The 15,197-nt window shown below is 36.9% G+C and overlaps 2 protein-coding genes and 1 non-coding gene across 4 annotated transcripts in view; 2 read left to right on the forward strand and 1 right to left on the reverse strand.

Moving 5' to 3' along the window:
• The window catches only part of mta3 (metastasis associated 1 family, member 3), a 44,263-nt gene extending 40,691 nt beyond the window's left edge, over window positions 1–3,572 (forward strand). The window contains exons 19-20 of one of the 2 annotated variants that reach the window (XM_073827717.1): window positions 615–634; window positions 2,486–2,620. In XM_073827717.1, the coding sequence (XP_073683818.1) occupies window positions 615–621 (7 nt within the window). In that variant the 3' untranslated portion in view covers window positions 622–634; window positions 2,486–2,620. Of the gene's footprint in view, window positions 1–614; window positions 635–2,485 lie in introns of both variants that reach the window. The other variant, XM_073827716.1, reaches the window with a different exon arrangement.
• hcar1-4 (hydroxycarboxylic acid receptor 1-4) lies at window positions 3,562–8,279 on the reverse strand. The gene is made up of 2 exons (XM_073827718.1): window positions 8,081–8,279; window positions 3,562–7,899 (listed from the first exon to the last, which is right to left on the reverse strand). Exon 2 carries the CDS (start codon window positions 7,871–7,873, stop codon window positions 6,935–6,937), a length of 939 nt encoding a protein of 312 aa, XP_073683819.1. The 5' UTR covers window positions 7,874–7,899; window positions 8,081–8,279; the 3' UTR covers window positions 3,562–6,934.
• A 999-nt stretch (window positions 8,280–9,278) lies between these two features.
• trnai-uau (transfer RNA isoleucine (anticodon UAU)) lies at window positions 9,279–9,372 on the forward strand. The gene is made up of 2 exons: window positions 9,279–9,316; window positions 9,337–9,372. It is a non-coding gene; the product is annotated as a tRNA-Ile (tRNA).
• Window positions 9,373–15,197: the final 5,825 nt, after the last annotated feature.

Here is a 15,197-nt window from a genome sequence, read left to right on the forward strand (position 1 = left end):
CTTTGCTTATTTTGTTTTGTTTTTAGTTTAGTTTCACGAAATAATCAAAAACAAGTAGTGGTGTCCAAACTTTTGATTGCCAGTGTACTTGTCTCACTACCATATGCAGACCTTTGTGAATGTGCTTTTTTATTTCCTTTCAACAATGTAGAGTCATAGCAACATTTCTCAGTAGAATTGTTCCGCGGTGTTATTTAGACTGGAGATGGTTTCCACAGCCATCCTCCATCAATTTGCAGTAAAATGATGAAAAGATTAACTTGTTATTTGCTGTTAATTCTCAGTCAACTCAAATGAAATATGAAAGGATTAGGAGCTGCAGACATTAATGGCTCACTTTTTACCAACTATTTAAGACTGCATGAATTTAACACATCCGCAATGCTAATGACATCCCTGTTTGCACTGAGTTTAAAGTACAGACTGGATGTGAAATGTTTCTGAAGTTCTAGTTAGATTCAAATTAAGCTAAAGTTTACTCACATGAATTACAAAGAAAGATGTTATTTTGAGCAGGGGGAATTGGACACATGATTTGCCCTGTTGTTTCATGGATCAAAATGTTTTTGACTACTTTTTAGTGACTGTTTGCTTGTCTCGTTTTGTTGCTGCAGCTGTTAGACACCTGAACATGGTAAGATCACACGCACCATACACAAAACTTCAACCACATTACCTGTGGAGTCTTGCAAAATGTATGAAATGTATGACCAAAATAGACACTCGATTAACTTTTACACGCTTTTGACACCTCAACCTGCAAAATGTGCTTTTATGCTTAATGTAGATCAGACAGACAGAAGCCAGATAGTCATAATAGCTCACCCACAGCAGCAAGGGGGTTTAGTTTTAATATCTTTGGCATTGAGAAGTAGATGTGAGCTGGAGCTCGAAGAAAAATGCCTCTCCATTACAGCCACATCCATATGAGCCATGACTTGCACAGCTCCCTATGGCCTCCAGCGCTGGAGCGGATGCTAGGCTAAATTTAGCGCCCCTGCTCTGAAAGATTAGCCTTTAACTAGGCAGGAGACCCAGAGACAAATGGGATCTGGTTTGGGACTCAGCCTGGTTCTCTAACAGGTTTACACCAGACTGTCAGGAGTTTCTCTAGCTGAAATGGCACTCTGATGTTTGAGTTGATGATTTGTAAAATTTATTTGTAGTGTTAAAGGTTTACTGTTGCTTTGCAAAAGAACTAATCAAATCCATTAGTGCAAAAGCATGCAACCTAATCATAGTTATATCAAGGCTTTGTGCTGCTAATGAATGAGTATGTGCATTTGTGTTAATGTCGTGTGATTTATAAAGCAAACACATATGCTATAAATGCAAGCACACGTACACAGCACATTTTAGAACATCATCATGCATTTGTTGTTCGAGACCCAGTTAACGGTTCTTTCATTACGGCCAATCTAATCTCAGGGCTGTCCCCTGTGGATGCCTGTCGGCCTCATTCATTTTGCATGAACATTAGACCCAGGCGATTCTTTCATTTCTCTCTTTGCTATACAGACCTGATCATGAATAGAACATTATTTATGTCACTAAGCCATGTTGATTAATGTTATTTTACTTAATAATTACGACCGCTTATGTCTGCAATGTGCCAGGCCATGTGCTGCACAGGAAATCCAAATTGAGCTTTCTTTCTTGATATTTTGTATACAAGTAATTGTGATCATTTTCTGCTCACATTGCAAAGCTTGCAAAATATGATAAAGCATGTTCTTTGTGTGTCACAATATTTCAGAAACATCCTGTTGCACACAAATTATTGCGCAACACAGAAAATTCCATGATTCCATTCTAACTGATCGCAATGACTTGTTATAGTCAGTATAGAGTTTTACTTTAATATTTTATTCAGTAATATATATATTTAAAATATTTAATAATTAATACACCCGTTCAAAAGTTTGGCTTGGCAAGATTAAGAGTTTTTGAAAGAAGTCTTATATGCTCACTAAGGCTGCATTTGACCGAAAATACTGTAATATTGTGAAGAATTATTACAATTTATGACGAATACTTTTTAATTTTTTTCTTCCTATAAAATGTAATTTATTCCTGTGATGGCAAATCTACATTTTCAGCATCATTACTCCAGTTTTCAGTGCTACATGATCCTTCAGAAATCATTTTGATATGCTGTTTTGCTGCTCATGAAACATTTTGTAATTTTATCAATGCTGAACAGTTTTTTTAGCATGTTTGATAAATATAAACAGCATTTATTTGAAATAGATGTCACTTTTGAGCAATTGAATGCATCCTTGCTAAATAAAATTATTTATATTTAAAAAAATCTTACTGACCCCAAACATTTGGACTGTAGTGTATATTTAATGTATTTTATTTAATTGCTATAAACAAAATTTTTAAAATACAATAAACTACTAAGTGTGTTAAATTAGCTTTCAGGGATAATAGGAAGGTATTTTTTCTTATCTTGTTGTGTTCTATCTTCCTGTTCATTCAGGAAAGCCAGAAGGCTGCTGTCCCGTTCACAGTTAAGAAGAGCGTGCAGACAACCATGTGAGCAGATCAGCTTGCGCAGGGTCCCCCAGGGGCCTGCGCAGGGTCCCGTCCTGGCACCCCCTCACCCCAGTTTACGGATGCGAGGCCCAATCGTCATCCACGACTGACCCTCGTCCGCATTGTTCCCTCAGCCCGTTCTGTCAGTTTCTCATTTGCTGCCTTACTCTGCACTGCACAGGCCACAAGCCACTGAAACACCTCTTATTCTACTTCTTCTTTCGCTTCCTCTGCAGGACAAAAGGCTCACAATAATAAAGCATTTAGCTAATAACCTCAGCTAAAGTTATACTTGTATATTCAGCACTCTCTTGGACAACAGCCTGAATCCCTTCAATGTCTTTCTAAGTACTGAATGCTCATTACGTTTCAGTACACTTTCAGCAACTTATAATATTAGCTCTAAGCACTTGTTCGATGCGAATCTATGGCTGTGGGAACTAAACTTACAGGGTTCCACAAGTGGCCATGCCACAAATGTGTATCATGTACAGATCTGATACTGACCACTCAACAGACTCTTTTGAGAAGTGTTAGTGTACTCTTTGTAAATTCAGTTAGCTCTGCATTGGATGGTTTCCTTTATTTCTCTGTATCCTCTGTGTGTACAAGTACAAGTTTGTGAGCTGTTTTTATATTGTATTCAAGCGAGGACTGGACTGTATGTTGAGTTGCTGGCTATTAGGTGGTCTTAAAATGAGAGCATGTTCAATAGATTCTTTTAACTGGAGATGTTGTAATGATTTGTGCAAGTCAAAGCAGTCTTTGCAACTCTTAAATAATTATTCAGGACATTACGGTTCTGTTCCCTGTCCCCTGGACATTAAAGACTCTTTCAGATGCCAGTAATACCCTTTGGATGTTTTTAAAGAAGGAAATCATTGGCTTTTTAACTTCAAAGGGCAATGTGACAGCATGTGACAGTGAAACAATAAGCTATTTTGTTTTCTATGCCTCATTTCTGTTGTATTTCATTGTGTGTCACACATTTACTGAAAAATGCTAAATAAACAAACGCAGTGCAGATTGTACGTCTGTGTAATTGATGATGCATGTTGGTTATAAATACAGACAGAAACAAATCACATCAAAATACAGAAAGCTGTATAGTATAGCATATAGAACGAATTGTGCAAAATAATAATTCATAGTTCAGTCACTGCCTAGAGTTAAGACATGTTCACACCAAGAGCGATAACTATATTGTCTTCCGCTTAAAATTCTGGATTGATTCTGATTGGGTGTCAATGTTTTAAAATCGTTCTGAACGTGATTCCAACGATATCGTTTGTATATGCCTTTATCGCTATGTAATTTAGACTCTGCTATTCTTTAATGTTGAGATCGATTTTTAGAACTATCCACCTAGGCGGAAGTAAACCTATATAGGCGTGGCTTCCGGTTCATTAGCCGCAATAACGAGTATAATAATAGCGTGGAGTAAACGGTAAAACTGCGCTACAAACTAATATGTTCATAATTAAACAGGGTTTCTGCAGATATGAACAAGTGAAATTTAAGACTTTTTAAGACCTTTTTAATACCACCTTATATGAAATTTAAGACCGAAACCTGTAATGGAAATAGATATTATATTACATGCATATATGTAATATTTAATGTGTTTAATGTAAAAAGTAAACACAATTTCATGGCTGTCATAAATTAAATTTATTACTACGATATACAGTGAACTTTTCATATCAGCAGATACTATTCCACACAAAATATCCCCATAAAAGTACCACTAGAAATAACTGATGTAAAAAAAAAATTCTGAAGCAATTTTTTCATCAGTGCTCTATAAGCTTTTATATCTTAAATATGCATATTTGATTTACCTTTATAAAGGCCTTTTTTTTTACTTTTGAAATGTATGCATTAACTTTGAAATTTATTTTATGAATTTATCAATAAATTGTAAATGACTGTTAGCAGTGAGATTACACAATTTACACTGCAAAATTAAAAGTGAGATTAATGTTTTAAATACATTTATTGATTTATAAATATATAAATTAGAAATGTTGGGTGTTGCGGCATACTTTTAAACCATAGACTGTAAAAAAAGATGGACAACGCGTCTCCGCTTCTTTCCCATTTAGAAAAGTGAAGCCAAAACATCTAAATATGGCCGCTACCATCTTGGGGAAAATTGCATCATTTGGAGCCAGAGCATGCGCAGTAAAGACTCGTTTGGATCCGGAGTCTGCGCAGTAGAGTCGTGAGGCGGAGCCGCGGTGTCAAAATCCCGCCCAAACTCCCGCAGACCCAATCGCACGATCACAATCATGACACCACACCCCGTTTTTATAGCATCAAATAACTACTTAAAAGCGAACTTATTAGAAAAACGAACACCTGAACATCAATCAGCATTATAGGAACTACCTCACATGATGGAAATCATCTTTGGAAAAAAATTATTTGAAGTGTAATTCGATTATTTAGTTTGGCTCACGTCCCATTAGATTACATGGAGAGGGCGGGGTTTATGACCTATACTGCAGCCAGCCACCGGGGGGCGATCGAAAACTTTTGGCTTCACTTTTCAGGACACCTACGGCACGCTTGTTTTAAACACACTAAACTACCAGCAGGTGGCGGTAAGTCACTTCATGAGCGAGTTATTTCAACTGATTCGAGCAAAACGCTGAATCATAGCAAAACGTTGCAAGGAGAATGCTTCTGCTGCGATCCTTGCTTGGAACTATTTTTGTTGGTGAAACAGAACAAAACAGTGAAAATATTTTGTCTAATATGTAAGTAACTACTTGACTAACTACTTGTTTATTGGGCTAAAATTAATGTAACATTTGTAATTGTGAGAATATTCAGCAAAAAGCTCACTTGGTATATTACTGAACTAACGTTAGATCATTTTATAAATAAACTATACATTACATTTTTACCTCAGTGTGTTTCTTTAGAGTGCTGTTACGCTCATTTGTTTTAAAGTATGTCACAAATAGACCAGAAATACACTATCCATTATCAATTTCTGTTTACGTTGAATGTATTAAAATATGAATCTTTCTTGCCTTTCGATGCTTCGCTAGTTGTTTTTGTCACTTCAGTTTTAATCAGGCGGTTTGTTCGGTCGGGCAAGTAAAAAAAAAAAAACATTTTAAAAGTATCTCGAAGGCTGGCGGTCAGCTAGCTCGACCTATATTTATTATTATTATTGAGAACATTATATACAGGAAAAGGTAGTTTGACCTGTATTCTGCTACTGCGATTCTGTCTGAAGACGCAGTAACTTCCACAGAGGGAGAAAAAAAATCTACAGTTGTTAGCAACTGGCCTTAGCCAAGCCCTATATTCAGTTGTTTTCAAGCTAAGTATCGCTAAACTTGCACTTCCCCAAAGCTAAAAAGTTAAATCCAGTTTACTTCTGCGGTACAATCCGAGAGAGATTCGCGCCAATAATAGAAAGCTGATTGGCTATTGCATGCTGGTCTCATTTGTAGTTTAAATACAGCAAATTATATTTGGAATAGTGAAATAAAGAACTACAACACCACGGAAACAACAAAAAGAGAACTTAAATCAGCTTTAGAGGTAGCATTACATGGACATCGGGAAAATAAGACCTGTGTGAAATTATTTAAGACCTAGAACAGCGAATTTAAGACTTTTTAAGGCCTAAAATTTAGATTTTTAAATTTTAGACTTTTTAAGACCCCGCGGAAACCCCGTTAAAATACAATACATTAAAATAATATGGTAAGACACACCAATTTGCAATATCAAGCTATAAAACCAGCTGTTTGTACAGCTAAAAATACCTGGATGTGGATGGGACCAGAACCAAATAAAATTTACAAGTGACCGCGCCCACTCTCAAGGGAAGAATAATCTTTATGGTTATCTTTATAGTTATCGTCCTTGGTGTGAACAGAATTTTAAAGGGGTAGTTCATATAGAAATTAATGTTCATTTTCTCACCCTCATGTTGTTCCAAACCTGAATGACTGTTGTAGAACCCAAAAAGAAGATATTAAGAAAAAACTGTTGAAGCATTTCTTCAAATAATTGGTTCTTCAAAGTATAAGGTGAGTAAAGAATTAATGAATTTACATTTTTATGTGAACTATCCTTTTTCTTAAACATGTAAGGTTATGAGTTAGACTTCCGGTTTGCCGCTATTGGGAAATAATTAGAAGAATAATGTACAGGTTAAACTGTTTGCACTACAAACCAGTGTGTTCATAATTAATACATTAAAATAACATGGTAAGACACCAATTTGCAATGTCAAGCAGCCAAACTAGCTGTTTAGTACAGCTAAAAATAGCTGGACACGGATGAAACGGGAAGCCTGACCCATACAATTTACAAATCGCCTGTTCTTATGAGAAAGAAAGGTGGATACAACCGTTTCTCAGGTAGATTAACGTTTTCTGTTCGTCTTTGCACTCATCTTGAACTTCGTCATCCCTAATGAGTTAGTTTTGCCCTTCAGGGTGTCCCGAAACCAAGCATTAATGTGGCAGTAGATGACTGAATCCAGTGCACTATTCATGTATGTTAAAGCTAAAGAGACATGAAAACACACCATGAGGAATTCTGAACAGGAAAACCCTTGAAGGAGGATGCCAAAAGTGACTTTAGGTAGGAAACACAGAACAAACATAATCACAAGAAACAGAAGCAATCTCACTGCCCGCTTCACCCTGCGGTGAGCTCCCTTAGACTGACTACCTTGGACATGAAATGAAACTCTTACAAAACAGAAGACCACCAATGCAAATGCTAACAGGGCCTCTGTCAGCTGTACGGAATTATAAATCCTCATTTGAACTGATGGCCACGTCCATGAGAGAACACTGTGGCATGACAGCTGCGTAGAGTTTTTCTGTGATGTGAGAACCAGGCTCAAGCCGGTTGGAAGGCGAAGGAATAGAACAACCATCCAAACCATGGTAACCAACATTATCGCCTGTCTCGCACTCATTCGACAAATGCGATGGTGTGGGTAAAGAATCCTGAAGAAGCGGTCCACGGCTAAAATTGTCATGAAAGCCATGCTTGCTGAGTAGTTCACTGATATGATGTATAAAATGAGGTGGCAAAGGGATTCGCCAAATATCCAGTCTTCACCACGGAAGAGATAATCTATGCGGAAAGGCAGCCCAGTGAGGAGTAGGAGGTCAGATACCACCATGCAGAAGAGATAAACATTGCAGGCTTTCCATGGAGACTTGAAGAACAAAATCCACAGAGCAAACACATTTCCAGGCAACCCAAAGATGAACTCCAAAATGAGAACAGGCTTTAAAATGGAAGAAATAAGGGTCCGAGGTTCCATGCAGGAGGTGATGTTACTCATGATGAAAAGTTTAGCAACTTTGTAACCTAAAAGTAAATTACAGATGTGTTAACACAATGTTAAAAAGTAAAAGGATGAGAAAACTCCTATAAGATGTTTGCCAATTCTGCTCAGTTAGTAAATTCTAGTGGAATATTTATGGTATATTTATGGCAAAAGAGTGAGGTAAATATAGTCAACGTAAATTAAATGCCTTTTTAGACTTACCAAACGATTAAGGAGTTGGCTGAAGTTGTCGTTTTCGTAAGGGTAGAGAACAATTTTGTAAGTTACAGCAAGTTTATCGGAAAGGACACCGCTGAGGGCGGAGTCAAGGAAGATCAACTGATCTCTGCTATCTGCTTATCGTTTTATTTAAACCGAAAATCAGTAATCACATGACATGATCTGTATGCGGTTATTTTTATGTCGCTGTCATACTGGGAAACTAACAAATCGAAAGAAGAATCGAGATGAAATCTCATAATGTGGTGTGAATTCGGAGCAGTGATGTAGTTAGGGTTGCCACCCGTCCCTTAAAATACGGAATCGTCCCGTATTTGAGAATGAAATTGCGCGTCCCGTTTTGAATCAATACGGGACGGGTTTTGTCCCGTATTTTTTATAAAAAATTTTTAAAGCAGCGTCTCATGCAAATACTCACTGCGGTAAAGCCAGCCGCGGTTCAGAAAAACACGGTCAAGCCAGCCGCGATTGATTTTAAGTATGCGCGCATACTACAGTGATTACGGTAGTTTCAGAAACAACGAGGAAACAACACAGAGAGAACGCGCTTGCAGAGCGCTTTTCATTTAGACGCCCAGGACTGAGAGATAATACTACAAAATGCTCGTGAATTTTTACTTACTTATTTATTTGCATTTCTGCTTTAATATCCGTTTTATTTATTGGTGTACTTGACGGTTCTTTTCTGAGAAATGGGACATTATTACACTTTAGAGTCTAAGAAGTAGAAAAAAAACAACGATCAGTTCTTATTCAGGACGTCCCATATTATATGCAAAACTCATATGAAACCTTTTTACTGCAGCATTTTTGAGATATGGGACATGATTACATTTTAACGGGGTATATAGACCCCATTTCTAAAAAGTAGAAAAAAACAATGATCAGTTCTTATTCAGGACGTCCCATATTATATGCACAACTCATATGAAACCTTTTTACCCCCCCTCGCCCCCCCGAATGCGTCCCTTATTTTTGGGTATTAAAAGTGGTAACCCTAGATGTAGTATTGCGAAATATTGTCATACCATACTGGATGAATTAAATGTTATGTCATTAAAGTGTAAAACGTATAGGGATATGTGGGGACAGTTTAAAAAGTGAGGCGTCAAAACACGTTTTACTCGAAAATACATCTACGTATCACTCATGAGCTGTGTTATTGCATTGAGTCGCCGAAGCTCCAGTGGCGCAATCGGTTAGCGCGCGGTACTTATACAGCAGTACAAAGCAGAGCAATGCCGAGGTTGTGAGTTCGAGCCTCACCTGGAGCAGAGTTTTGCACGATTCAAATATAGGGGTGATTCTCTAAAACAGCATAGGGATAGTAGACTGTCCTTGATGGTTACCAAAGTTTAGGATGAAAATGAATCCAGTATTTCATAACGTACACCGCCACATAAGACAACTACGGTGTTTACTGAGTAGTAAACGTGTGGACATACAAAGGAAGTACATTGTGTGTGAAGGAACATCACGGTTGGATAGTCTTGTGTTTCAGTTTGTGTGTATAGCGGTCAGTAGCCTGTAGGGAGCAGCATTGCATAAGTTTCAGCAAAGCTACACAATCTTGAGACATTCGCCACGTGTCAAAACCACAACGCTCTGGAACGTTATTTACCCTGAGGTGTGTGAAATGTGTTCAAGAACGGTCATTCTAAATATACAGTTGAGTTTATTTGTGTTTTGTTGTTTTCTTTATGCTTCGTGTGTTTACTGATAGTTGTTGTCATTGTCATCCCTGATTATTTAACTCTACATTGTTGTCTTTTTAGAAGTCACTGTTGTCTATTTTTCTTCACACGGTTTTGGATGTTGGATGTGTCGGGTTATATTAGTCATCTAGAAACATCTCATCACAGTAATTATTTCATATGTTTCTATTTAAATTTATGTTCTTGGCGCACATTTACACGTAAACAACACATTTACATATAAACAGCAAAGCCTTGTCAAATCTTTTGGTCTGATCAGATTTCATCGAAGCTCTATCACTGCCAAAAGTGTCATGTCAACATCCCACAAAACAACCGTGTTTGATTCTTGACTGAGAAATAGTCCTAGAGCTGAGTTCTGGGATAATTTATTCCATGTGTTTTTTGATTGGGTTCTCTTTGAATTTGATTAGACATTGAAAGCTAACAAGCTGAATCTATCTATCTATCTATCTATCTATCTATCTATCTATCTATCTATCTATCTATCTATCTATCTATCTATCTATCTATCTATCTATCTACGTATCTATGTTTTAAGTAAACAGGTTTATGTATTTATCATAAGTCAATCCAATTCGTTTCAATCTTACATTTTGCTGAATATTGTTTGTTCCACAGCTAAACATATGTGACCCTGGACCACAAAACCAGTCATAAGGTTAAATTTTACAAAACTGAGATATATACATCATATGAAAGCTCAATAAATAAGCTTTCTATTGATGTAAGGCAGGGGTCCCCAAACTTTTTTCTGAGCGGGCCACATAATTTTCTTTTCTTTAATGGGGGGCCGGGTCGGTTTCTAAAAGAAAATTCCATGGGCTGGACTACTATTATTATTGTTATTTTATTATGGTTTTACCTGCATTTATTATACCTTTTAATGCTAGAATAGTTTATTTATTTTTTTATGCACCAGGCAGACAAATGATCATTTCTTTTCAAAAGATATACAGGTGCTTCTCAGTAAATTAGAATGTCATGGAAAAGTTCATTTATTTCAGTAATTCAACTCAAATTGTAAAACTTGTCTTTAATGCGCACAGAGTGAAGTAGTTTAAGTCTTTGGTTCTTTTAATTGTGATGATTTGGCTCACATTTAACAAAAATATATCTCTGGCATTGTTCAGAGGGCCGGTCCAAATGTGGGGGCGGGCCGCATTCGGCCCCCGGGCCTTAGTTTGGGGACCCCTGATGTAAGGTTTGTTAGGATAGGACAATATTTGGCCGAGATACGTCTATTGGAAAATCTGGAATCTAAGGGTGCAAAAAAATCAAAATACTGAGAAAATCACCTTTAAAGTTGTCCAAATTAAGTTCTTAACAATGCATATTACCAATAAAAAATTACATTTTGATAGGTTTACAGTAGGAATTTTACAAAAAAATCTTAATGTAACATGATCTTTATTTAATTTCCTAATGATTTTTGACATAAAAGAAAAATCAATAATTTTGACCCATACTATGAATTTTTGGCTATTGCTACAAATATACCCCAGCGACTTAAGACTGGTTTTGTGGTCCAGGGTCACATATGTGAAAGATGCTCATACTATTTAACTGTAGTTAAAGTCTGTCTATCTGTCTATCTAGCAAACAAACTACTCATACAGTAAGCAATATCATCTGATAGAAACTATTATCATTTTTAAGTAATATTCAAAACACTGCCTATTTATTTTGAAATTACTTTGTCAGTATAAAAACCTCATCTCTTGTAAAAGCCCTGAACTCAATAGGGAAAAGAAAAAAGAGAATCTCCCTTCTCTGCCTTTATGCGCAGAATGAATGACCATCTTTAACTTCTCAAGTTTTATTTTATTGCCTTGTCACGGCTCATGGATTACCATTAAAATGCAATCAACATGAGTGCTTGTGTATAAGTGTGAACCTGTGCTTGTGTGTGTTTGAGTGCACACATTGAGTAATCAGTGGTTAAAGAAAGGAGAACTTTGTGGGAACCAAATTTGAAAAATAGGTTTAGGCACATTTTTGGGAGAGAAGGAGAGAAAGAAAGTAGATAGAGGAAGCAAGATAATAGAGAGAAGAACACACACACATACAATGAAGGAGGCTGAGTGGATTGTCTGGATCAGATTTCTGTGGTAATGGTTGGGTGGGTCAGTGGTTAAACTGCTCTCACAAACACATTCCAGAGCTGAGGCAGAGCGCATCTGGTGTGCAAGTGCAGACAAGCAGAGCCAAGAGCTTCCTCACAGCACCTCTCTCTCTCTGCCTCCCTTTCTCTTTCTCTCTCTTCCTCTTGGGCTCCCTTTCCACATCTTTCTTTTTTTCTTGAATTCTATAACACCATGGTTAACCCTCATGTTCTGTTTGAGGTCTCAAAGACCCCAGAGCCATTTTAATAGCTAAAAACTAACTTAAGGTAAATGATCAGGTTGACGTTTCCTATTATTATCAGAACTGATTGAAACGGAATTAATAGCTTGATAGCTAAATAATAAAAACTAAATATTTTTAAATAATATTATAAATTTTTTAAATTAGAAGTTAACATAAAATAAATTATGTCTCTTACTGAAATACATAGTAGAAAACCCATGAAAGATTTACGTTATTTAAAAAAATCCACATTGTTTTATACATATTTTGGACCAAGGGGGGCGCTATTATTTCGATGACATTATTTTATGACAATAAATGGTTGCACACATTGAGCTTCTGACACTACCTGTTGCTATTTTTACTGCAACACAACTTGGAAAATAAAATACTTATACAATACCACATTTGTGCAGCTTTTAGTAGTAATTTTTCAGTCGAAGTCAGAAGACAAGAAAAGCAATGTAAGCACTGCTTTCCTAGTGATAAAAAGAGGAGTCTGTGGACGAATAAAACTTCCTAAAGACCTGCGTCTTTGTTCTCTCCACTTTAGCCCTGATGCCTTTGAGGCTTTTAGTAGACCACAGCTACTAAAAAGCCTTACAAATGGCAGAAACAAGAAACACTAGATGCCACCCTGACAGGATGTAAACATGCCGAGTCAGGATGCTTGTTATGATGCCGCATCCACTGAAGGAGTTTTTCAGTGTGGATTTCACTCGATATCCAAGGGCGTTTAGACTCCTTGTAGGGAAAAATCAATGGTACGGCTTTTGGTTTAAGCTTACACTTATATCCATCACTATCTGTAACCTCACAGTATAGCTGTGGTCTTCGTATCAGTATTTTATTTTCCGAGTTGTGTATTCTGAGTTGTGTTGTGGTAAAAATAGCAACAGGTTGTGCCATTAGCAAACTAAATGCAACCATTTGACATCATCCATTTGACATATTGTCCAAAATATGTATCAAATGGTGTGGATTTTTTAAATAACATTGATTTTTCGTAGGGTTTCTACTACATATTTTAGTAAGAGACATCATTTACGTTATATTAAGCCATACAAGTCTTAATAATCGTGGTTCGCTTTAAAACATGATGTTAAAGCAACTGTCATTTTGTGTAATTTTTACGGCATTGGAGCCCCCTACAGTTCAGTAAGTATATTCGCTGTTGTAAATGTATCACTGTTGTGATTACTGTGAATTGTTTTACACGTAAAGCAATCTGCTCTGCAGAATTGCGTACCTGCGTATGGAACTTACGAGAGCGACGACCGCATTCTATAATGCGCTGCGTGAATGGAACTGGATTGCCTGTTGCATCCCATCATGCACTAGATGCCACTATAACGTCTGGTTGACGTTGGACCCCAACAACGGACAGACGTTGCAAATTGGTTAAAAATGGAAATCGGGTTGACGTCAGTGTTTGACGTTGACTTAAAGGGTTACTCCACCCCAAAATCTAAAAAATGTTGTCATTAATCACTTACCCTCATGTCGCTCCAAATCCGTAAATCTTCGTTCGTCTTTGGAACACAATTTAAGATATTTTGGATGAAAACCGGGAGCTTTGTTACTGTCCCATTGACTGCCAACTAAATAACACTGTCAAGGCCCAGAAAAGTACGAAAGACATCGTCAAAATAGTCTGCCATCAGTGGTTCAATCATAATTTTACTAAGCTACATGAATAGTTTTTGTATGCAAAGAAAACAAAAATAACGACTTTATTCAACAATTCGTCTCCTCTGCGTCACCGTAGCACCATTTTGGAGAGTATCCACTTTCTTTGACTGGAAAGAAAACAGCGTATGCGAAAGTGAATTCAATTTTGGGGAGGAGTAACTCTTTAACGTTGGATTTTAGTTACACAACCTAAAGAAAACAAAATATCAACGTCAGTTGATGTCAGTATTGGACATCAAATTAACATTGACGTTAGTCGTTGAGTTGACATTGAATTTTGGTCACCCAACGTCGCAACTGAAATTTAACCAAATGTCTTACAGTGTTGTGTGCTTGCTGGGAAGTTTTCAAGTGTGGTTTCCAGTCATTGTTCTCCACTGGATCTGCTCCCGTCAGTTTTGTGATCTACTTGAATCTGCCTTGAGTGATTCAAATGCTTAAGTCTCCACCCAAATAACTGCTGTTGGTTAATGTAATGATGATTTTATGGAGGAACTCATGGCTTGATTTGACACGATCATCAAGTATACGCAAATCGAATGTGGGAAGCCATGCTATCATTTTCAAACGTTTCCATTTTGGTCTTTTTAAACTAAAATGCACTAAAATGTTTTCAAACTAAAATGGGGTCTGCAGTGTTCTTAAAAGTCTGTTTTTGAGTGTTGAAAACGCAGAGTAGTGTAAACCACAGGCGTAACCGTAGCAAAAAGTGCATTTTAAAATGAAAACACACTAGTGTAACGTTGCTTTATTCAAGCGTACCATCAGAATTATTTTGAAACTTATATTTCAGGGTAAATACATAGTTACCTTAAATGTTAAAAAATAACAAAAAAAAAATATTTGAAATAATAATAATTTAAAAGCTGCTTGGAGCTATGTTCTGGTTGCCCATCTGTGATTAATGAAAAGAGTCATCATAAATCTTCACTTGGGATTTAGTGCTAGTTAACCAGTTTAGTACATCTGTTACTCATATGTGTCCTTTAGCGGTTTGTCTGTAAAATATGAGCCTTTTACACAATGGATAACATCAGTTTTAGCTCCTTTACACAAACACATATGTGCCTTTACCCATGATGCCCTGTGAACAGGCTGTTAAAGTTCTTCTCTGGGGAAATAATGCCTTAGATCAGAGATTTGATGCTTGGGCCTGAATGTCCATCACCAGCCATACTTCATCTTAAAACATCACTTTGAACTACCTATTTGAACACTAATGTATAGTGCAGTTACCAGTTAGTCAGTCTTACTCATCTCAGTCCACGCGGCAGCCTTAACTGCACATTAACTGATCTTTCGATATGACTTGTGTCAAGATGTTTTTGTCAGGTACAGCACTT

The sequence above is a fragment of the Garra rufa genome, chromosome 22, assembly GCF_049309525.1.
Source record: "Garra rufa chromosome 22, GarRuf1.0, whole genome shotgun sequence".
Classification (NCBI taxonomy): Eukaryota; Metazoa; Chordata; class Actinopteri; order Cypriniformes; family Cyprinidae; genus Garra; species Garra rufa.